General features: G+C 34.4%; 2 protein-coding genes across 2 annotated transcripts; both read right to left on the reverse strand.

Moving 5' to 3' along the window:
* Nucleotides 1-1,815: 1,815 nt before the first annotated feature.
* On the reverse strand, nt 1,816-7,846 carry LOC112027069 (uncharacterized). The gene is made up of 8 exons (XM_065766874.1): nt 7,700-7,846; nt 6,052-6,277; nt 5,759-5,893; nt 4,897-5,119; nt 3,821-4,007; nt 2,952-3,136; nt 2,717-2,854; nt 1,816-2,070 (listed from the first exon to the last, which is right to left on the reverse strand). The coding sequence occupies exons 1-8, from the start codon at nt 7,791-7,793 to the stop codon at nt 1,942-1,944; spliced, it is 1,317 nt and encodes a 438-aa protein (XP_065622946.1). The 5' UTR covers nt 7,794-7,846; the 3' UTR covers nt 1,816-1,941.
* Nucleotides 7,847-15,039: 7,193 nt separating this feature from the next.
* Nucleotides 15,040-18,673, reverse strand: LOC111984095 (4-hydroxy-tetrahydrodipicolinate synthase, chloroplastic-like). Its single transcript, XM_065766866.1, has 3 exons — nt 18,302-18,673; nt 16,842-16,922; nt 15,040-16,070 (listed from the first exon to the last, which is right to left on the reverse strand). The coding sequence occupies exons 1-3, from the start codon at nt 18,376-18,378 to the stop codon at nt 15,143-15,145; spliced, it is 1,086 nt and encodes a 361-aa protein (XP_065622938.1). The 5' UTR covers nt 18,379-18,673; the 3' UTR covers nt 15,040-15,142.
* Between the last annotated feature and the right edge of the window lie 3,576 nt (nt 18,674-22,249).

Consider the following 22,249-nt stretch of genomic DNA (forward strand, 5'->3'; position numbering starts at 1 on the left):
CTGATCTAATTTTAAAATATTTCCAATGAGAGCAGACACCAGAGCATGTAACTTCAGCTTGGAAAGCATTTTGATTGACCGAAATTTCTTGTGAGAAATGAGAACACAACGTATAATTTCAATTTAAAAAAAGAAAGAAAAAGAAAAGAAGAAGAAAAGAAATTATGTATAATTCTTAAAATAGTATTTAACATAGTTAACAGTTCTTTTCATCACATGATGAGTTTCCAGTTAGGTTAGTTGAAAAAACAATAGGGATTGTGTTTGTGTCCATTTATAGTACTCTTAGTAAAATGTTAGAGAGGTATGCGCCTTCTGGGTAGGATGGGTCAACAGGATGATCACAAGCTGCTCCGGCCTGTCGTAGAACTGTAATTTTCCTCCCTGCCATTGATGCAGCACCCTGATCACAAAGAAAATGATTTTCAAAGTTAATTAGAGAAATGTGTTAATTACTTCCAATTAAGATTAGAACTGGCTATATGTTTGCCCTCAAATTTCTAATTTTTGACCAACAACTTTTTAGAAGTAGCATATTTTTAACACACTGAAAAAGGGGCAGCATCAATTCACCAACTGCTTTATTCCAGTCAAATGAAAGGAATAGGAAACTTGTATTAAGAGAAATCAAGTAAAGCATTGTAGCTAATTGGTTGGAAGACGTCATGGATTCAAGAGCCATTGGGTGCATATGTAACTTATTAAAAAAATATATATACAAAAAAAAGAAAAAAAAAAAAAAAAAAAACCCTTGTGTGAGTTGTACCGATATGTTGATATATGCTCTCAATAGATGCAACATGTTTTGAACACGCTGTACCTTAGGCTACAATTGTATTTTATATTAATTTTTTAAATTTGTTTTTATGTGCCTATATGGTTCTGAGAGCATCTTTGTGCAATGTTCTTTAAATTTATTAAAAAAGAAGTTAAATTCATATTCCGCTCTGTGTGGCATATTATGATTGCAGATTGCAGCAAGTAGCAACTTTAATGATCATCATCACTTCATGTCGGCTAAAATGTTTCAATCATGGCTAAAAATATTTGTACATTTTTGTTTGTCAAGTTTAGTACAAGTTATGTTTATACTTGAAAGTTTGGACCTTTTCAGGAAGCTAAATAACTAGTATGTGAATTTTGAAGAGTTTGAATCTGTAACATTTTAAAAAAAGAAAGAAAGAAAAAACTAATAAAACAATGAAAAAAAAAATACAAAAAAAGGATTCATTTGTAAGAATGCCTGATAAACATTTTTCTGCACATCAAATGTCTCGAAAACACAATGTATCACACGTTAGCCATTTGATTGTGACCATATTTTCAACCGTAACTAAAATTTCCTGATAAAAGGTAGCACCAATTTTGGACGAGGTTCATAAGTCATTTTAAGGCATTTTGGTACCAGCAATAATGTCTGCACCTATTGGGAGCAACATAAATAATGTACCAATGTACAGGAACAAGAAGATGGCGACAGAGAACTTTTTTTGATACAATGGGAAGTTTCATAGTAATTTATCATTTAATTGGAACATACTGTCCTAGATATGAAATCAATCGGTACAATAGGACCAATGGGGTAACGTTGGTTGCTCAACATGATGTTAACAATATGCAAGGTTTTGGACCTCAATAGATGGCGTAGATTCTGCATTTCTAAGTGGCTGATCTAATTTTAAAATATTTCCAATGAGAGCAGACACCAGAGCATGTAACTTCAGCTTGGAAAGCATTTTGATTGACTGAAATTTCTTGTGAGAAATGAGAACACAACGTATAATTTCAATTTAAAAAAAGAAAGAAAAAGAAAAGAAGAAGAAAAGAAATTATGTATAATTCTTAAAATAGTATTTAACATAGTTAACAGTTCTTTTCATCACATGATGAGTTTCCAGTTAGGTTAGTTGAAAAAACAATAGGGATTGTGTTTGTGTCCATTTATAGTACTCTTAGTAAAATGTTAGAGAGGTATGCGCCTTCTGGGTAGGATGGGTCAACAGGATGATCACAAGCTGCTCCGGCCTGTCGTAGAACTGTAATTTTCCTCCCTGCCATTGATGCAGCACCCTGATCACAAAGAAAATTATTTTCAAAGTTAATTAGAGAAATGTGTTAATTACTTCCAATTAAGATTAGAACTGGCTATATGTTTGCCCTCAAATTTCTAATTTTTGACCAACAACTTTTTAGAAGTAGCATATTTTTAACACACTGAAAAGGGGCAGCATCAATTCACCAACTGCTTTATTCCAGTCAAATGAAAGGAAGAGGAAACTTGTATTAAGAGAAATCCAGTAAAGCATTGTAGCTAATTGGTTGGAAGACGTCATGGATTCAAGAGCCATTGGGTGCGTATGTAACTTATTAAAAAAATATATATACAAAAAAAAGAAAAAAAAAAAGCATAATCTTGACTCAACAGACAGGCCTTCTAAGGTATGTATTATGTATGTTCCCATCCCAATGTAAAGCCATGATAATAGTTTCTTAAATTATGTAATCATAGCAAGTCTGTTTAGTGAAAAGTAAGATACTATTATTGAAAGAGAGAGAAAAGAGCGAAGATTGAAGAGTCATCCATAGTACAGATTATAGCAATCATTCTAGGTTAAAAATCTATGTACTTTGAAGTTGATTACCGATGTAAACTTATACTAAGGAACAAGTCAGAGATAATTATTTACCTGAAGAGTACTAATAAAAAAAAAATTACCTGAAGAGTAGGCAAGAACATCCCACTTTGGGTCATAGCTCCCGAACACGAACAGGTCATGAGAAGACCGCCTTTCTTTGTTAATTGCATCGCTAATGAGTTTAAAGTTCTATACATGCCTAATGCACTTTGTAAAACCTGAATTAAATAATGACCCAGTTATCAGCAGAAAATCGCACAAGAATTAGAGAGAAAAAAAATTGTATGGAAACACTTAACATGAATGTTCAAATACCTTTTTTCGTGGTGCTAATTTAGGAGGATCAACAATGATTACGTCCCATGATTCATTTTTAGAAAGAGCACCCTTCATAAATTCCGCTGCATCTTCTCTGAGAAATGATATTCTTCCAGGGTCCATGTTGTTTAGAACAATATTTTCTTTTGCTAGCTCCAAAGCTGGCAATGATGTATCAACACCTAAAAGAATACTAGATATTTAAAAAACTTGTGTAGCTTAAAGATACATGCAATCTTAACATGTCTACCTCAAATAGAACCCAATAGAATCTACATTGTCATATTCTTGATGTATTCTCAAGAACCAATATGGAGAAAGTTAAACAATAATGAAAATCTCATGTGATGAAATCTCCTAAGCCTAATATAATATGAGATAGCAGTGAGTATGCAGGGGATGAGGTTATGTATTACTCGTGTATTGATAATAATGATTTAATTGTTTAAGTATGGAAGATTTCTAAAAGTTTCATAAGAAAAGCATTGCACAACATCTAATGGCTCTTTGACCAAATACTACATTCAGACGTTTTGCATTGTATATTAATTTTTGCTCAATATTTGTCAGATCTTATATGCAAAAAGGCTAAATTTTACAAAGTTCATTTAATACAGATTTTGACAAACAAAATTTTAAATAGATGAAATTCTAATCACAACACACACACACACACACACACACACACAAAAGGACTTGAAAGAAAAGTTCACATAATTAGTCAATCATGCCTTCAAGAAGTTCAGATCTTAATTAGGAATGTGACACATGAGATGGTGAAGCAAAACCCCACAATAAGAATCATAGATAAGTCATATCCAGCAAGAATTGAAAAGGAAAAATGACAGTCAGCAATGAACTTATACCAGTGACATTCACGGCACCTCCTCGTGCTGCATTCAGAGCAAAACCACCACTGTAGCAGCAAATATCAAGGACTTTTTGACCATCTGAAATTGTTGATATGAACTGACGGTTTTCACGCTGATCAGCATAAAATCCTGTCTTTTGGCCCTCCAATGAAATTGCATAGAAAATCCCATTTTCCATAACCTAACATAACAAAATTACAGGTTGGCATTAGACACATTCGAAAAATCTCATAAAGAATGGCATAAGACAAGAAGATTCAGCCAGAAGGCACTTCCAAGATTTTATATCAACTTGGATTCGTGGAACAGGTTCAAATTATATACAAGTTGCATGAATATGAACCCAGCTCCACATTGTCTAAGAAGAACTTCATATTCAGGTACAGTACAAGTGTTATTACTTTGGTTCCAATTCAAAGATCTTTTAGATTCCATGAAAGGAGAATTCTTCAATCAGAAGGCCCTTTGTTATAGTTAAGTTACACACACACCCCAATGGTTATCAAACCCATGACCTCACCCTCCATCTCATTATTATGGAAGGAGGAAGTTCCGTTTGAATTGGAGTTCATTGGCGTCAATTAGAAGGCCCACAGAAGATGAAATGGCCTAAAAATATACATGCCAATTAAAATCATTACCTGCCACGAACCAAATTTTGGATTCACAAGGGTAGAAATAAATGCAACAATGACTTTGAGTTAAGTTATTTCAAATATTTCAATGGAATTAAAAAAAAAAAAAAAAAAAATTGTAGTTGATTCATGTAAGAAATAGAAATATCCAGACAATATATTTACTGTTTCAGATTAGCAAGGATCATGGACCCTGAAATTGGCAGTTTCCTCACTGAAAACATATTTCAAGAGCAGCAACACTTCAGAAAACCTTTACAATCCAAGAGGCACGCATCCCTAGTAGGTGAGTGCTTGCAACCGGATGAGATTTGGGAGTCCCGGCGTTTTGTTTTTGGTGGGGGGGTTTCAAGCTATCACCATGGTGATCGAGAAGAAATTGGTAAAGGCCAAGATTGAAATGAGCAAAATGTAATGTTTCAAAGGATTTTCTACCTTCGTTCTTTCTGGACAAGCAGATGGACGCATTTCCTTCAAATCTGATAAATTTATTCCTTCTTCTTTTAAAATCTCAACAGAAGGTCTCCAGTTTATATGATTAATTTCATCAATTCTACTGATACAAGCCTCAATTTCTTGTTTGTACTTCTCAACCCAAGCAGCTGATGATGCTATTACAGCTAAATCTCCAAAAACATCAACAATTAATCCTGACAATCTGAGATAAAGAACTGACATCAATTAAGTGTATTGGCATTTTCAGGAACAATTTAATTTACAAATAGGAGGGGTAATGTGGGAACACCATTTCGTTTTGGATGAAAGACATATGTTGGACTCTGGTTCTGTTAATACCATTTGTTCTGTGCACATAGGACTTACATTTAGCTTTTCTAACCACCACCACCACCACCACCCCCACCCCCACCCCCCAAAAAAAATAAAAAAATAACGCTCCACAAGCTTACTTTATATTGATTTAGCAATGCTATTTATATATTTTTGAGCACATATATGTATGTTTGTATATGATTACTTTTCAAAGCTCTATATGTCTATAAGTCTCTTAGCAGGGGGAAAAGTGTATAAGTCAATTGCCCATGTAGTTACCTTCTAGAGAGCTATACCCAAAGCCTCATTTGTTGATTGGAAATCAAGACCTTATTTAGTTTCATGTGCGCTTGTATATGATGCATGTATACACACATGAATTAATGACTAGCATGGGAATAAAGAACATGAATAATTTCTTATCTCAACCTCAAATCAAATAGTAAATTTTATGGACATGGCAGATGTTATTAAGAAACAAAAAAGGCCACCAATAAAAACTTCACCAAACTAATCACGTCAATACCTGTCTCCTTCACTATTTACTAAACGATATGCATTTGTATTGGCCGAGGGAAGCCCCAAACTCTTACGTAATTCTCTAGCTGCATCAATTCTTGCTTCAAGCAGTTTCTCCACATTCAATGCACATGGAGGATTTCTGTTTCATATAAAGTAACAAAGCTGCATCAATTCTTGCTTCAAGCAGTTTCTCCACATTCAATGCACATGGAGGATTTCTGTTTCATATAAAGTAACAGCTTAACATCCTTGTGAAAGAGATAAAACTGAAAGGGGAATCCCTTTTTAAGTAAATACCTTGTTGCCTCCTCTTCTAGCTGCATTAGCCGAACACAAAACATGGAAACTGAATTATACAATCCCCACCCTATTGGTTTCTCTGTCCCATCAGCTACCAGCACAATATCTCCAGTCCTGGGTGGTGGTCTACCAATTATTCTATCAACGGCTCCACTGTAAACCATTGGGCTACCATCCTTAAAGAGCTGTGTCTTCCCCTTCTTTAGTACAACCTTTGCAACACCTACCAAACGAAAACCAATTACAATAAGACTTTAAACTTAAATGACATTAAAACATTGTAGACAAGAATTTCCCATATAAGACATTACTCAAGATAGACACAGCAAAAAGAATGCAATGGCACTGTAAAAGGGAAAGAAAAGAAAACTTTAGCATTTAGAGTATAATCTTCACAAAAGAAGATGATAATGATGTAATGTTCCAACATCACCCACATTAAAGGTTAAGAGAACCAAAGATACACCACTGGGCCAAACTGCAATTGTGTGCCAAACTGCAATTTTGCTCAAGTTCAAATTGAGGCAGTGGGCTTGAAATATCTATAGCAGAGGGTAAAAGAGAGGATGAATGTCCCATTTAGAAAAGGTTGTCTCCAATGCACAAAGCTCTCACTTCTACAAGGTCTATGAGAGGTGATTGGTAGGCAGCATAGCCCCCAATTTTTTAAAAGGAGATGCTGATTCTCGGATGCAAACCTGCGACATGTCATTTTGTTTGGAAGACACTTGTCATTGCACCAAGAACAGACCTCTTAGAAAACGGAAAAATATAGCATCATAAAAATTGCGACACCAACAGATTTTTGTACTAACACGCCAAGAATTCTCACCAATAAAATCTCTCAAAATGAGCACAGATTACGTTTACACTCTCAGGACCCTAAAGGAAAATGAAAGGAAAGAGCACAAACTGACTGTATCATGGGAATTGAATTGTTCAATCATCTGAAGGTCTAAAAATACAAGCCCTTCAAGAAGTCATTAAAATAATGGACACAACACTGCACTGACTTCAAATTTTAATATAAATCAAAGTTAATACATTGACACCCTAGTGTTAAAAAAATAAAAATAAAAACTTGCAAGTGAAAGTAATAAAAACAAAGTATAATATTTCAAAGAGCGTTCCTTAGACCCTGAACTTAGTCATGACCTCAATCCAAATATGTTGTGTTGGTGTTAATTGTATGTAGCCAAATCATCAACTTTTTTTAGAGAGCAACTTGCCTTGACTGTCAGTCCCCCTCATTTTCCCATATTCTCTTCTTCCAAATTTATTTTTTCCTACTATGGTAAGTAAAACTAGCCAGTTAACTTGTTGGGCTCATTAAAAAGAAAGTAAAAGCCATTGTCATTATACAGAAGGACTATGCAACCAATTCTACAAAAGGAGAAGAAGAAGATAAGGTCGTCTACATTTTCCAAGTTTCCAATGACCCATTTGATTTCATACATTGCAGAAAGAAACAAAATTTATGCATAATTTCTTTTGGCTTTTACATGTATTTATACTGCAAAATCAGACAAACCCAGAAGCCAAAATTTGCATATATTCACATAGAAACAGCAAAAAAAAAAAAAAAAAAAAAAAGGTCTTAAAAATACCCAGATGTTCAATAAACTAGAAGGACACAGAGAGAAACCTTTGGGTCGAGAAGAAGCAATTTCTTGAAGAGTGGTGCCTGGTATTGAAGAAAAAGCTAGAGAATTTATCAAGCGCGCCGAAATGTGCTGCATGTTTTGAGAATACACAAAAATAGTTTTTTTTTTTTTTTGGTTAGAATTCCCTTACAACTTATATTGATTATTTTTATAAAAACAGTGAGTAATAAAATTTGGAAAAATATTGTATAATAAACCTCTTAGGTTTGTATTTTTTCAAGTTTTTTTTTTTTTTTTTTGGNTGGTTTGGTATCATTTTCAAGTTTTTTTTTTTTTTTTTTGGAAAAAGATCATTGATGATTTTATTTAATTAGCTGGTAAATCAGCTATAACAAATGGAAGACAGTTTGAAGGACAGACTCAATCTAAACTTTTAAAGGTAAAAAAGAAATTGTTCTCTTAATTAAAACATGTGCAATAATATTACTTTGCGGATAAACATGAGAGAAAGAACAACTCTATAAAGACTTTACATGAAAAATTTACATGAAAAAAACTATCTTTTATCACGTGTCCATAAGCCGATCGTAAAGTATCTTTTATCAGGTATCCATAAGCAGATTGTAAAGAATCACCACGCCTAAGAAACTTTTTCAAAATAAACTATAAAGTTATGCATAAAAGCTTACTATATATGGTTGTAGTTGTAATAATTTATTCATTTTATGAGTAACAAAAGCTAAACTATGATTTATCTAGTACTAAAAATCATGTTTGATTGCAACATAAATATTTTATTAAAAAAAATCATCTGAGTTATAGAAAATCTTTATATATAAAAATCGAAGTTTTGAATAATACTAAAAATGAGATAGTTTTGTTTAATGTAAATAATAAAACCTAAAAGCAAACAATATTAATCATGAGAGTTTTGTTGTAATTTGCTTTTTGATAAATTCGGTAGTTACAATTGTACCCTTAGCACTCACTACTTATTCTTTAACAATCAGTTTGTTTTGAAGAAAAATATTTTACATGTAAAAAATTTACTATAAAATATTTTCAGGTGTTTAGTATGCATGACAAGTAAATTTTTTCAAGCAAATCACAAAAATTGATGGCTCAACTAGCACTAGTGACCAAAACAGTGGCTTCGATAACTGCAATAGGAGTGGTGTTTTCGGTGACCAGATTGCAAGCATCAATAGTTGAAATGGTTTCTTTGGCCACTGGGCTGCCAATATTGGTGACTGGAATAATGACTTTAGTCATCAAACCTCTAGCACTAGTCGTTAGAAAGGTGTCTCTGGCCATAGAATTACTGGCACAAGTGGCTAGAACAACGACTTTGGTTATCAAACCTCTGGCACTTGTCTCCAAAATGGTGGCTCTGGCCACCGAACCATCAGCACTAGTTGTTGGAACGATGAATCTGGTCATCGAGCCAGAGACATCGGTCATCAGAGCAGTGGCTTCGACCATTGGAATGTCAGCACCTACTACCTAACCCACCAAACTAATGATCTAGCCATCATATGGGGTGAAGTGAAGTCACAATGTGTTTTTGTAAAATGTTTTACCAAAATTTTAAAGATAAAATGTTTTACAACTTTTGATATAGGATTTTACCGTCAAAGAAAATATTTTACAAGTTTAACCATATTTTACATGCAAACAAACACCTAAAATTATTTTTCTTTGTTAATGCCCACTTTGGCAAGAAGGCCCAATAACAAGAAAAAACCCAACAATATGGGACACAAAAAGGGAGAAGAATTAGCAAAGTGAGAAAAAAACAATTAAGCCCGAATGGCAGGAATAATGGTCCATGGGCTTGTAAGATAGTCAAAAGGCTCCAAAGAAAGCAAGCAGGCCCAAAGGAGCTCAAAGAAAGAAATAGTAAACCCATGATAATTATGAAAAATGGAAAGCAAACAAAAATAGGCCAAAGGAGCCCAAAGGAAAGAATTAGTAAATAGGGTTCGTAAAAAGACCAATAAACCCCGAAAGTAAAAGATATGGTAATTGGGCTGGGGAAGCTCGAAAGATTTAGCAAAAGCCTGTAGGAATGAAGGATTAGCATGGGCCGAGGATGCCTAAAGGAAGGATGCCCAAAGGAATAAAACAAGCCAAGGAAGCCCAAAATAGTATGAGAACAAGCCCAGCAATAGTATTGGGCTACATGAACTAAGTAAAAGGGAAAGTGTGCGGTAGGCCCAAAGGAGGCCTAGCGAGCACAAACCAAAATGCAACATAGCAAAGGCAATGAGGCGGCGTGGCGGAAGTGTCAGCCGACCCATAAAGAAGACAAGGGCTGGATTGAAAAAGGAAAGGCCCATGTCCAAGCAAAACCCATCCCAGGGAGAAAGCAAGATACAAAGAATGAAAACCCAGTAACTCACCCACGCCACAAGAGGTTAAGAATGAGTGGCAGAATGGGCAGCAAAGTCCAGACAAGCTGGGAAGCCATGGCAAACGCATGAATAGCAAACAAGCCCTAGACTCACATGGAAGTGGAGCACGCACAAGGCTTAGGCACCACCCACTTGTACCCAACCAATACAGGAGCAATGGGCCATGGGTTAGAGGTAAGAGAGGGTATGGTTTGGCGGTAGGGAGAAAAGGGAAGTCTATTCTGGGGTTCTCGCTTTAGCTCTTTTGGGGGAAATGCCCTGCTGGAATGACATACCACCCAAATGATGGAAAGATGAGTTGGAATCACTAGGTGCATGCCATATAAGTTAGTAAGAGAGAATGTCCAACCCTTATTTGGATGGGAATGCCACAAAGAGCAAGAAAACAAAACAACACTCTTTTTTTTGGGAATGAAACGTGGCACAGCCAGCACAGGGAAGTGGTGATGGCTAGGCAGCTGACAAACAAGTGGGTGGTCTGGGAAGGACACCCACACCCAAACAAAAGTAGTTGAGAGGTAAAACAGTAAAACCCATCACAACAGGCAATATAAAAGGGCATTGGTTGTGCACAGTGAGGGGGAGGAAGGCAAGCACAAGAGATAATAGAGAGAAATAAGTAAGAAAGAGCGAGAAAGAAAAGAAGCAAAAAGATAAGAAAGAAAAGAGGTAACATAGAAATCAAAATGAAAAAATGGAGAGTGAAAAGAAAAACAGAGAGTGAGAAAACAAGAAGTGTAGTAAAGGCATGCACCAATAGGCTACTCCCTTTTTTCCCACTCAATAGCCTACTCTCTAGTAAGAATTTGGAGATAAGCCATCTAGGCACATTCTTTCAAAGTGAGCAATTTTTGTGGCAAGATTTCCCCCATGAGATTGCTCACATTGAAGGGTGGTTCCTTTCTTGGACTTAAAAATATTGTTTCATTTTCTTTTATTGTTGTTATTAATCTATTTCTACCGTACTCATATCACTGTGTTCTTACCCCCTTTTAGTAAGAGAATGGTTTAATTATTGTCTTTGGCTGACAACAAGCATATTCTTCTTATTTTTATCATATTATACCCTCATGCAATAACATTTTCGTGGCAGCATCTTCTGCCGTGGGCATGTGACCAAGGTCCCAGCAAAGGGGCCCTAGCTTGTGTACAAGCTGGCTTGGGGTGAGTTTCAGTTAAGCCAATCTTGACTCTCCTACCCCAAAACTATTGGGCCATAACGCGACAGGAAGTAGTCCAGCCCAGAATTATAAAAAGGCCCACCACATTCTTCAAAACAAAAGCATAAATGAAAAATAAGTGTTAAAATTTATGATAGAAATGGTTTTTTTTTATAAGTGTGTGTGTGTATACAAATAAAGGATCCATTAATAAAATTAGATTAATTTAAAAAAAAATTATGGGTTCTAGTTAGCTTAATTGATAAATTTTGTTGTTGTTTTAAGTTAAAATTCTAATATTTCTATTACAAAATAAGTTTTGTTAATAAAAATAGGGGGAGAGGGAGGATTTTGAAAAATTATGAGGGGGCCATTAAATAAAATTTGCTCCTAAATTTATTTTGTTTTTAAAGTAAAAGTAAAGGGAGGGTTTTGAATAATTGAGGGCATGGGCCTTGGTCCCCCTTTCCAATTCTCCCATCCAATAAAAATAAAACCATTTATTTTAAAAATAATTGTTTAAGAGATTTGATGGCTGAATAAGAGATTTGGAGTTCAATTCCCGCCTACACAAAAAAGGGATTGGTGTCTTAGTTTGATAATAAAGGGTTATCATCAGGAGCAGACGCCATAAATTGAAACTAAAAAAAAAAAAAAAAAAACTCCAACATTTTTTGGAAATTTGCAATTATTCTTAATGGTTGAGATTTAGAGTTAAAAAAACCGTATCTATCACATACCTTGAATAAAATGAAGAAGTAAAATATTTTATGAAAGAAATGAGACTAATTACACTCTGTACTTTAAAAAAAAAAAAAAAAACTAGTCTAATTCGGTCTGGTCCGGTCCTAATCCATAATTTTTTTTTTTTTTTTTACTGCATTCATTAAATATTGTGTGTGTGTGTGTAATATCTAGACCAAAATCTTCTGAAGATGGAACTGTAGATAATAATAATAAGCAATGTAGATTGACCTTGAAACTGGAGATTAATGAATAAAGATTAAGACTTCAACCTTTCATTTTGCATTATAGCAGATTTTCGGAATTCAAAAAGATTGTTCAAGTTTTATGTGATACAAGTTTCAGTTTTAAACATGGTGTTACCTTCATCTGTGTTCAAAATTAAGAGGCCAACAATGCGAGTTTATGGGATGGGCTATCGCTCATTATGTATTCCGAGAATTAGAAAGACAAAAGAGTAATAAAGATAGACTAATAGAGACAAGTGATGAAAGAAGTATGAAAAGACAAAGCAATAAAGAAACTAGTTCAATACAAACTATACGTAAGAAGATGGATGAGAAAGAAAACAAAAATTAAGACTTGAAAGACTTAAAGACAATTTTTACGGAAAAGAAAGAAAGTGGTCATAATAAAATAATGCAATACAAACTAGACATAATCGATGAATACAAAGGAATAGTAATATTAAAGAAAGGAATAGTGAAAGAAATGATAGAAAGAATGGAAAGACAAGGCAATAAAGAAACTAGTTCAATACAAACTATATGTAAGAAGATGGAAAAAGAAATAGAAAAAGAAAGAGACATGATAAGGAAAGAGAAAAAAGATAGTTTAGTCAACAAAGGATTGGAAAAATGATAGTTCTAAGAAAAATGATAGTTTAAAGGAAAAAATTGATGAAAGATTAAATCATAGTTTGAACAATTGCTTTGAAAGACTAAATCATGTTTGAACAATTGCTTTATCCTTGTACTGTTCTTATGTTCTTCAAATTTCGGCAATGTTTCTTAATACATCTGCCAATCAATACATCACGAAGAACTCAAACATCTTGCAAGGTGCGTATCTTTGTGTAGTTTCAACTATCATGATATTGTCACTGGGATTTCTTGGGATATTCATTATAGCAGGGTCAAAGGTTGGCACATGTAACATGATACTTAACTAGGCTTACTAAACTAGAAGCTACTTTCATTGTTTCATTGGCTTATGGAACTGGAAGCAACTTTCAGTCCTTCCTTTTTTTTTCTCAAATTTTTCGCTAAAAATCATCTTAGTCTGGAACCATTGGTTTTCCTTTTTCTTCTTAGATTGTTAGTCATTGAGATAGCTTCTTGCTTTAGATAATAAAAGGAAACATAATATCATCTTTTGTTTGTAAAATTTCCATTCTCATGTAAGCAGGTGGGTTACAGAGAGCAGATTAGACAAAACTAAAGTTTGCGAGGCAGATGCGAGCTTACTGTTACTTCTGTGGTGCAGCAGCCTTTGTCTCGAATATCGTGGCCAAAAATGGGGTTCTTACAACAGTGATTGATGATTTCTTAGACATTGTTTGTTCTGAAGAGGAATTGGTGAAACTTGTACAACTGGTTGAGAAGTATGTTTTTCCTTTTTCACTATTCATTTTCTGCTTTTCTTGGATCTCTCATCCGTCTGTGATTTCTGTTTATAGTCTTAAGTAGTCTTCTCAGTATAAAACTGATAATGCCATTGGAACTGAACCACATGTAGAATGTTAATGTCAGCACTGTCTATTGTTCTGAGAATGTTGAAATTTTATTTTCGGCACTTTGCAACACAATCTTTGGCATTGGAGACTAATAGAGATATATTAAACATATTAATCCAATGTAATAAGCTTAAACCACTCCTATTTGTACTAATAATTGAAAGTTTAGTCGCCTATATATACTCATGTTATAATTCATTGTAACACAGTTTATATATTACATTCTTACATGATAAAGATGCAGCTCTTAAGGTTTCCCTTCAATAATCGAAAAGGCCAAAGAATAGGAAGCCTTTTTCTTCACCTTGTTCTTCTTCTGCATTCTACACCTATTGATGGCCTTTGTACTCGTGAGTCTTTGTGCCATCATTGCCATCATTGCTACGAAAAGCCTCTCTCTCTCTCTCCATGTGCCCATACAAACACAATATCTAAGCTGTATGACTCTTACTAACGACTCTCCTATTTAAAGTCCAAGAAGCCCTTCTCTTACAAACCACCTTTTTCTCTCTTATAGCTTTCACTCTCTCCCTCCCTTTTTATTCTAGAATCGAAGAAACTCTTTCTCAAGTCAGGAAACGAAGTTTCAGAGAAAAAAACAAGATGTTCACTAACACTTCGTCTATCCCTTGTCTTCTAGTTTTCGACATCCAAGACTGTCAAAGGGACAACCTTAGAGTTCGCCGGCTTAACAGGTTCTTTCCTTGTAAACTCTCTCTCTCTCTCTCTCTCTCTCTCTAACAACAAAGTTGTGTAAACTAACAGGAGAAGAAGAGTTTTGAAAGAAAAAGCAAAGGAGAAGAAAAGGGTGAGAGTAATGAAGATGGGAAGAACTTGAAATTGTTCATGGTGAACCCAAGCATCATAGAAGAGAACGAGAAGCTGAGACAGAAAGGTTTGCTGCTTCACCAAGAGAATCAGGCCCTGTTATTTCAGCTCCAAACAAAGCTCTCTCAACAACAGAAACAGCAACAACAATCACTAAAATGAATAATATATACTGCTTTTTGCAGAAATTAATTAGAAGAATAGGAAGGAATAGGGGTCTGTTCTTTGATCTTTTGGGGTAGTCTAATCTCAATGTCTTCTCTCTCCTCCACTTTATTTTCCTTTTCTTTACATTTTTTTTTAAATTTATTTTTGGTTGTCTGGACTCTGGAGTTGACTTGAGTTCAGCAACAGACTCACCTGCAAAAAGGAAATCAGTGGAAATGTTCCATAGAAATTATACTTAATACCTTTTTTATATATATAGACATTATGCTGATACCTACCATAGGATACTATGGATTATCTCCTAAATAAGTTTAAGCTTGAAAAAAAAAATCTAAAGAAACTTTTTATGAATTTATAATGGGTGAGAAAACCAAAAGACAAACTCAAACTAGCACTTCAAAACCCAAACCAAATATCCAGAACTAGTAAAACAAACTAATACCGACCAATTAAGATAAAGTCATCATCGTCGAGAACCTGAACATCTTTTTCTCCTACAAAATTCTCCCGGCCAATTTCCTTCACCAAATTAACAAACTCTACCCTCTTTGCCAGAGGAAGAGGTACATATGGGAGCCTGAAAACTGGCCTCACAACTCCAAGTTGAGCAAGAGCCGTGTTTAAGCCAATGGGATTTGGCTCATGAAAAAGCCACTCCATCAGAGGCATCAGCTTTGCATTCAGTGAAGGGTTTTTTCCTCCAAACATAAGTTCCCACATTAATCCAGGAACCAGGTTGCTAGTAACAGATATCACCCCAGTCGCTCCATAGCTCCATCTAGAATCATGACACTCATCATCATTCCCACTCCACACTACTATACCGCTATCTGTATACTGTTTGACCCGATCATTTCCAACACACTCCTTAACACCAGCCAAGTAAGCACTCCGGGCTATTGTGTGAATTACATGTGGGGGAATATCTTGGCCAGTCCGTGAAGGCACATTGTATATAATGCTGGGACCCATTGATAGAACACTTTCAAAGTGAAAAACCATTCCCTCCTTGGAGGTTTTGCCATAGTAGGGATTAATGTGAAGGGCACCATGCATTCCAACAGCAAAACCCTGTTCAGTAGCATGAATTGCTTCCCTTGTGGAATTGCTTCCAGTGTTTCCAATAACCTTAATTGATCCACCAAAACAGTTTACTGTGTGGCCAATAAGCATTATATGTTCATCCCAGCTCATCAATTGGCCTTCACCAGTTGTGCCACCAACAATAATACCTTCAGTGCCATTGACAATCTGCATGTTCACCAAGTCATCATATGCTTCTAGATCGAATCTACCATCAGGTAGGTATGGAGTTTTGATGGCTGTTATCAATCTAAGAGCCTTTATATCATCTGTTGATGTCCTGAAAACATAGTAAGAGAATAAATAATATCTGAAGCACCAATTCTCACTACACCAAAAAAAAAAAAAAAAAAGGGATATCTAAAGACAACCGCTACAGTACTACTATTTCTTTCAAAACAAATTAAAATGTTCCATCATTTTATTTACTGCTGATGTTAGATTTGTTAAAACACAACCACACACTTACACCAGAACAAATACACAACATTATGTAATTTGTACAAACTGACCAGTACACTACCAGCAGTCAGTAAGACAACCAAAAAAATTTATTTTACTTGATCAATTCACAATACCAGACAAATGACTCCAATACTCACCAGCCAGCAATGGATATTTGGGCATAGATTTAGATGCTGTTCATGTGGTGCCTCAGTTATTTGAACTTAGAATCTCCATTTGAACAATTCAGGGGGAGAGCATATACATATATATATTGGAACAATTTTTATTAAAGCAAAAAACTTCCAAGTATACAGGGGGTATACAGAGAATGCACCAACATCAGCCTCTTGAATTAAGAGAGTGTATATATCTTCAGTCTAGGGACATTAAATGCAGATGGTATGAAAGAAATATTGAATATATAAGCTTTTCTTTCAGAACCTAATTAAAGCAGAGCTGATCTCTGAAAAACTATAAGTACAATACAGATTCACACACCAGACATTTAAAACATTAAATACAAGGCACTACAGATGGCACAACAGCCCAGATATTTGATATGAAAAATGCATCTATATGGAGAAAAAGTCATTTGATAATTTACCTATTTTTAACTTCCAAACTGCGCATTGGAAGATGGAAATTAGGTATTACAGCCGCTTGCGGAGACCTCCACTTTGCATTCCTACCTCATAGCAACAGAAAAAATGAAATTGGCAAAATTAGCAAAACAAAGTTTTTGGCAAGAAGACTTGGCCCCTTTCTCAAGTTTCATGCCAGCACTTGCTAGCATTAGAGTTCAGCAAAGGGACAGCCCTCCATACAAATATAAATCAATCTATAAAGATCAAGTATATGTCTAAAAGGCTAAGTAAAAAAGTAACAAACCAAGAGAAATTAATTGCAAAAATAAATCAAATGTACACAAGTGACAAGACTATGCGGCTGAGCAGAAATTGTATTTCATTTGATTCTCAAAACAAAAGCTTAACACAGCGGTCACAACAAAGACTTTTCAGTTTTTAACCAAGAAAATTTTTTCCAGTTGCTTGCCGCAAGATTTCTCCTGCATCCTGGACTAACAAAAAATAGCCAAAGTAAGCATTAACAATGGCAAAGGAACCTATACTATCCTTTTCAAAATCGATACAATGTCCATCCTAAACTTCAAACGGAGAACTGTTCCCCTGAGTTATTGTTAATAAGCACTTTGCCCTCTACTGTTAGGATTTCCATCAAATTTAAAATCCAAAAATCCGCCAAACACATTATATACACACTACCAATTTCTCAGCTTTGAAGAGGATGATGTGCAATCAACCAAAAATAAGCAACAAAGAGGAAGCTATTAGCATGTCTTCATGTCACAAAAATCTTCATTTACTCGACTTAATTTATAATTTGACAGTTAGAGAAGGGGAATTTAAACTATGGATGCCTCCGTTAACATATTATTGATATTGCATTGATTACATTCATTATCACGTCAGTTTACATTCTACTAAAACCAGTCAGGAGTTCCACTTTGGCCTCACAACCAACAACCTAGACACAACATTCCATAGTCTCAAAAAACCCAATTAGATGCAGATGCAGCTCACAGGTTTGTGAAACTCAAACATAGCACAAAATGTGTGTGTTTGTCTACGCGCTTTAAGGATACCAACAAATACTACATTCTAATTTCGTCCTAATAGCTAATATATATATATATATAATTTCCTATTTTTTAAGAGAATTTTAACCTATGACGCCGCTCCTGATTATATTTTTTTATCATTAAACTGAAATACTAACAAGTTTTTTGGTGTAAGCGAGGATTAAACCTCAAATCTCTTATTCAACCGTCAAAAAAATTTTATCAGAATTAACTAGACCCCACATAAAATTTCCTATTTCTGTTTCATGTTAAAGTGACGAGAAACAACCACCACGACGAAAAAAAAAAGGATCACGATCAGATAATATAAAAATAAAAAATAAAAAAAATTGTATAATAGTGGATTTATCACTTAACAAAGTAAGAAAGTGACAGCAATTTGATAAAATAATAATAAGATTAACCTCTTATAGTTATCGGGAGAGGTGGGACGTGCAAACTGTAGAGCAGGGCCTCTGAGTGACAAAGTATTGCTCGCCATTGCAAAGAGTGAGATTTAATGAAAAACCGAATCCGACCGAATAGAAAGTAGAAGAAAGAAGGGGATGTTGTTCAGTTAATAATAATAATAATGGTAGTGGTGAAGAAAAGCATGGTGGCTTCGCCGCCGGAGGAGGAGGAGGAGGAGGAGGGTTGATTGTGGGTGGCTGGTGGGCTTCAGTTTAGAGGCGGCTGGGTTTTTTGTTAGGGTTTTTTTTTGTTAGTTTGAGGCGGGCTGTAACTAGGAGTCTGGGAGTAGGACTTTTTTTTTTTTTTTTTGATAAACAACTAGGAGTAGAACTTGACTTTGATACGATCCTTATGTTATGTGCCCACTAAATCTAGTTTCAAGTTTTCATTCAAACCCAAACGCCAAATTATTGTATATTTAATATTTGTATTGGTTAATAAAATTTAAATAATATTTGCTTGTTTCGAGAGATAATTAAATTCAACATGATGGTAATGTTGTATTTTTTTTTTTTTTTTGGATGGGATGGTAATGCTGTATTTGACTCCACACTTTTCACAAAAGGTCATTTAAGAGCAATCAAATTAGACAAGTATGCTAGTGTAGTTTTATTAAACTTTGTGCTCATTTGGTTCAGCTTTTTGAGAAAAAGAAAAAAAAAGAAAAAAAGCACATTTTCAGTCTCTAAATGTGAATTTAGCTAAATTTGGGTGTTTGGTAAAATTTCATAAACGTGCTTTTCCCAAAAAGATAAAAAAGTATCTGGTAAGAATTTAGGCGTATTTGAATTACGATTTTTATTTTAGGGTATTTGAATATTATATTTAGAGAATTTATCCATACCAATATTCAGTTTTTTAATAACATTGCTTTATAACATTTTTGTAAATATGTTAAAAATTATAGGCCCCACCTGATATGACTACACATACACATACACATACACATACCAAATTGTAGGATGAGAGAATTTTCTCTCTCTTCAAATAAAATAATAATACTTTTACTATACTCATTAGTTTTTTAAAAAAACACATACATACCAAACACACAATTATATATTTTCACATTTTAAAATATGTTATTTAAAACATGGTATATAATACATTTTTTTGTATTATGAATACTTCAAACATAAATTTTCACAACACTTTTTAAAATCATAGTTTTCACATCATTTTGAATAACAATACTTGAAATTTCCAACTAGATAGACTCTAATAAGTATTCCACTAGCTGAGCTGCAATTGCAAAATATAGAAATCACAATAACATAACCGTTGGAATTTTTGCTTTTTATCTCTAAAATACCCTTAGCTTTCTCATGAAAGCTCCACTTTACCCAACTCTTTCACCACAAAAATATTTAGAAGAAAATCATACGAAGATAAACGATTGCAATAATCTAACCACAAAATAGTGATGTCCACAGAAAATCATACAAAGATAAGCAAACTGCAATGATTTGACCACAAAATACTTATAGAAAATCCTACAAAGATAAGCAAATTGCAATGATCTAGGTCATGGGTTTAGGAATTAGAATTTTTGGGGTTATGGAGAGATAGATTGGAATTGGTTTTGGGTTTAAAGAGAGAGAGATGCGTTTATATTAATTAGCCATAAACCCCTAGAGTTGCTTTGGGGTTACAGGAAGAAAGAGAGGGAGGGTGAAGAAATGAGTGGATAGGGTGCGATCATACCAAAACTAATGCACTAGATCCCATCAAGCGTGTTTGGACGAGAGTAGTACTAGGTTGGGTGATCTCCTAGGAAGTTCGCATGTTGCACCCCTTTCTTTTTTATTACCAAAAAGAAAAAAGAGTGGATGGAAGATTCTGGAGGATAATAAGAGAAGGAAAATGAGAAGATTTTTATGGGAATGAGAAGAAATGAGTGGATGAGAAAAAGAGAAGGGGAGAGAGAGAGAGAGAGAGAGAGAGAGAGAGAGAGAGAGAGAAAGAAAAAGAGAAGGGGAGAGAGAGAGAGAGAGAGAGAGAGAGAGAGAGAGAGAGAGAGAAGAAAAGAAGGTTAGTGTTTATGTTGGTTTCTTGTGTCAGCTGTAATGTAACTATGTAAGGCAATGTACAAAAATAAAAAATATATAAATTTGTGATGTTATTAACACAATATTTTTACAGTAATTTCATAATAATGCTCAAGCGACAAGTTATTGATTCTCATCTTAACTCCATCATACATCATATTTATTATTATTTAATAATAGCTTGTCATAAAAAAAATTTGTTGTGAAATTTTTATACAAATGTTGTGTGCTTAGATTTAATCAAAATTTATAATTAAAACAAATAATTGCCATATATATTTTGTCCGTTATGGTAATTTACACTTCAAACTGCAAATTTGATAAGTGCTAACCAAACATTCAGATTTTTCATAAAGCACTTTTAACAGCTTTCACCAAATACTCTGTTAAAAAAAAAAAACACTTAGTTTCGTATCGCACTTTTTGAAACTACTATTTTTTCAAAAAGCACAGTATCAAAGAGTTTACCACAGCAATTGATATAATAATAATAATAATAACCTCTTATAGTTATCAATGGTAGTACACACACATACTAGGTTCGAGTTACACTTGGTATAGGTTTTGTCATTGTTACAATACTTAATAACTTTCAATTGGACATATTTTTGACAAATCCACTGTTAGATTACATTGTCTTCTTATATCCTTCATGCTGGTAAAATATCAATATGATCATAGATTATTAAATGTCTTATATAAAATGTTTATCTTTCAAATTTTATATACTTCAAAATTATACACAAAACATTAGTTTTTAGATCAAATAGTAAATAACATTTGACTGTCAACTAACATGAAATTTGGTGTCAAGAACAAAGAAGATATGTAATTCAACTATAGGATTTTCAAAATATTAACTCAATAAAAAGTTATTAAGCGGTGTAACATTAACAAAGAGTTATACCAGGTGTTTCTTTGTTATAATCCTATATATAGTTGCATTGTTGCTAAGATACCATGCATTTACCAAAACTATTACATCCTTGCTAGAGTGTGTTGCTAACTTGCTATGATCCTTTAAGGTTGTCTGTGAGTAGAAAAGAATCATTTAAGAATCCCTTAAATACTTTCTAAGTTCCTAAAATGATTTGATATCTTAGCGCACATACTATTTTTCTTTAGATGCATTTCTTCCTGTTGCCTTCTTTTAATTTATTGTTAGTGTGGGGTCAAAGAATTTGGCAACCTCGGCCCATTTTATACTAAGTCCAAGGCCCACGCCGAGAAGGAAGAAATGTTCGAGGACGAATGAAGAAAGTCCAAATTGTCAAGAAACATCACCGAGGACAATCCTGTTCTCGGCCAACCGAGATCATAAAAGAGAAGAGTGGCACACCATCAAAGGCAGCCTCCCAGAGCATCCCAAGAAAAAGGACAAGTACAATGAGTCAGCCATGGGAGTATGGTGGAGGAGTAATTCAAGGAGAAACTGTCACCTCTACATTAAAACAACTAACGTTCTGGCCGCATTAATGAGGAAATGACCACTAAACAGTGCTGCATAGGTTGCTGCAACTCACAGAAGGTTTGGGAAGACGGCTAATGGAACAAACACTTGAGTAGTGACCTGCATGATCAACAAATGGAGGGTCAAGATCAACGGAAATGAGATATATAATGTAAGAAATCTTCCAGGAAAAAGGGGGGAGGGAATGAGAAACAGAGAATACGCTAGCAATTTATATCATCTTTGAAACCTTTGTAACCAAGCACTGTAGAAATAATGAGAACAACAAGCTCCTTAGATAAGGGCCAACGACGGAATTTCACACTTTAGTCCACGTCCTTATTATTCAATCCACTCATAACCATGTCTAGTTGTTGTAACCCTCACTAAGGCCTAGTTCTTAA

Source organism: Quercus suber, unplaced genomic scaffold, assembly GCF_002906115.3.
Source record: "Quercus suber isolate HL8 unplaced genomic scaffold, Cork oak 2.0 scaffold_753, whole genome shotgun sequence".
NCBI classification, from domain to species: domain Eukaryota; kingdom Viridiplantae; phylum Streptophyta; class Magnoliopsida; order Fagales; family Fagaceae; genus Quercus; species Quercus suber.

Excerpts from the sequence above, each read along its gene's own strand:
- LOC112027069 (XM_065766874.1), bottom strand. The coding sequence starts at position 7,793 with ATGCAGCACATTTCGGCGCGCTTGATAAATTCTCTAGCTTTTTCTTCA. Across the intron at positions 4,008-4,896 it reads CTTGTCCAGAAAGAACGAAG|GTTATGGAAAATGGGATTTT; the intron begins GTAGAAAATCCT and ends TTGTTATGTTAG. Across the intron at positions 3,137-3,820 it reads AGGTGCCGTGAATGTCACTG|GTGTTGATACATCATTGCCA; the intron begins GTATAAGTTCAT and ends GTATTCTTTTAG.
- LOC111984095 (XM_065766866.1), bottom strand. The coding sequence starts at position 18,378 with ATGGCGAGCAATACTTTGTCACTCAGAGGCCCTGCTCTACAGTTTGCA. Across the intron at positions 16,923-18,301 it reads TCTCCCGATAACTATAAGAG|GAATGCAAAGTGGAGGTCTC; the intron begins GTTAATCTTATT and ends GCTATGAGGTAG. Across the intron at positions 16,071-16,841 it reads AGTTTGGAAGTTAAAAATAG|GACATCAACAGATGATATAA; the intron begins GTAAATTATCAA and ends CTATGTTTTCAG.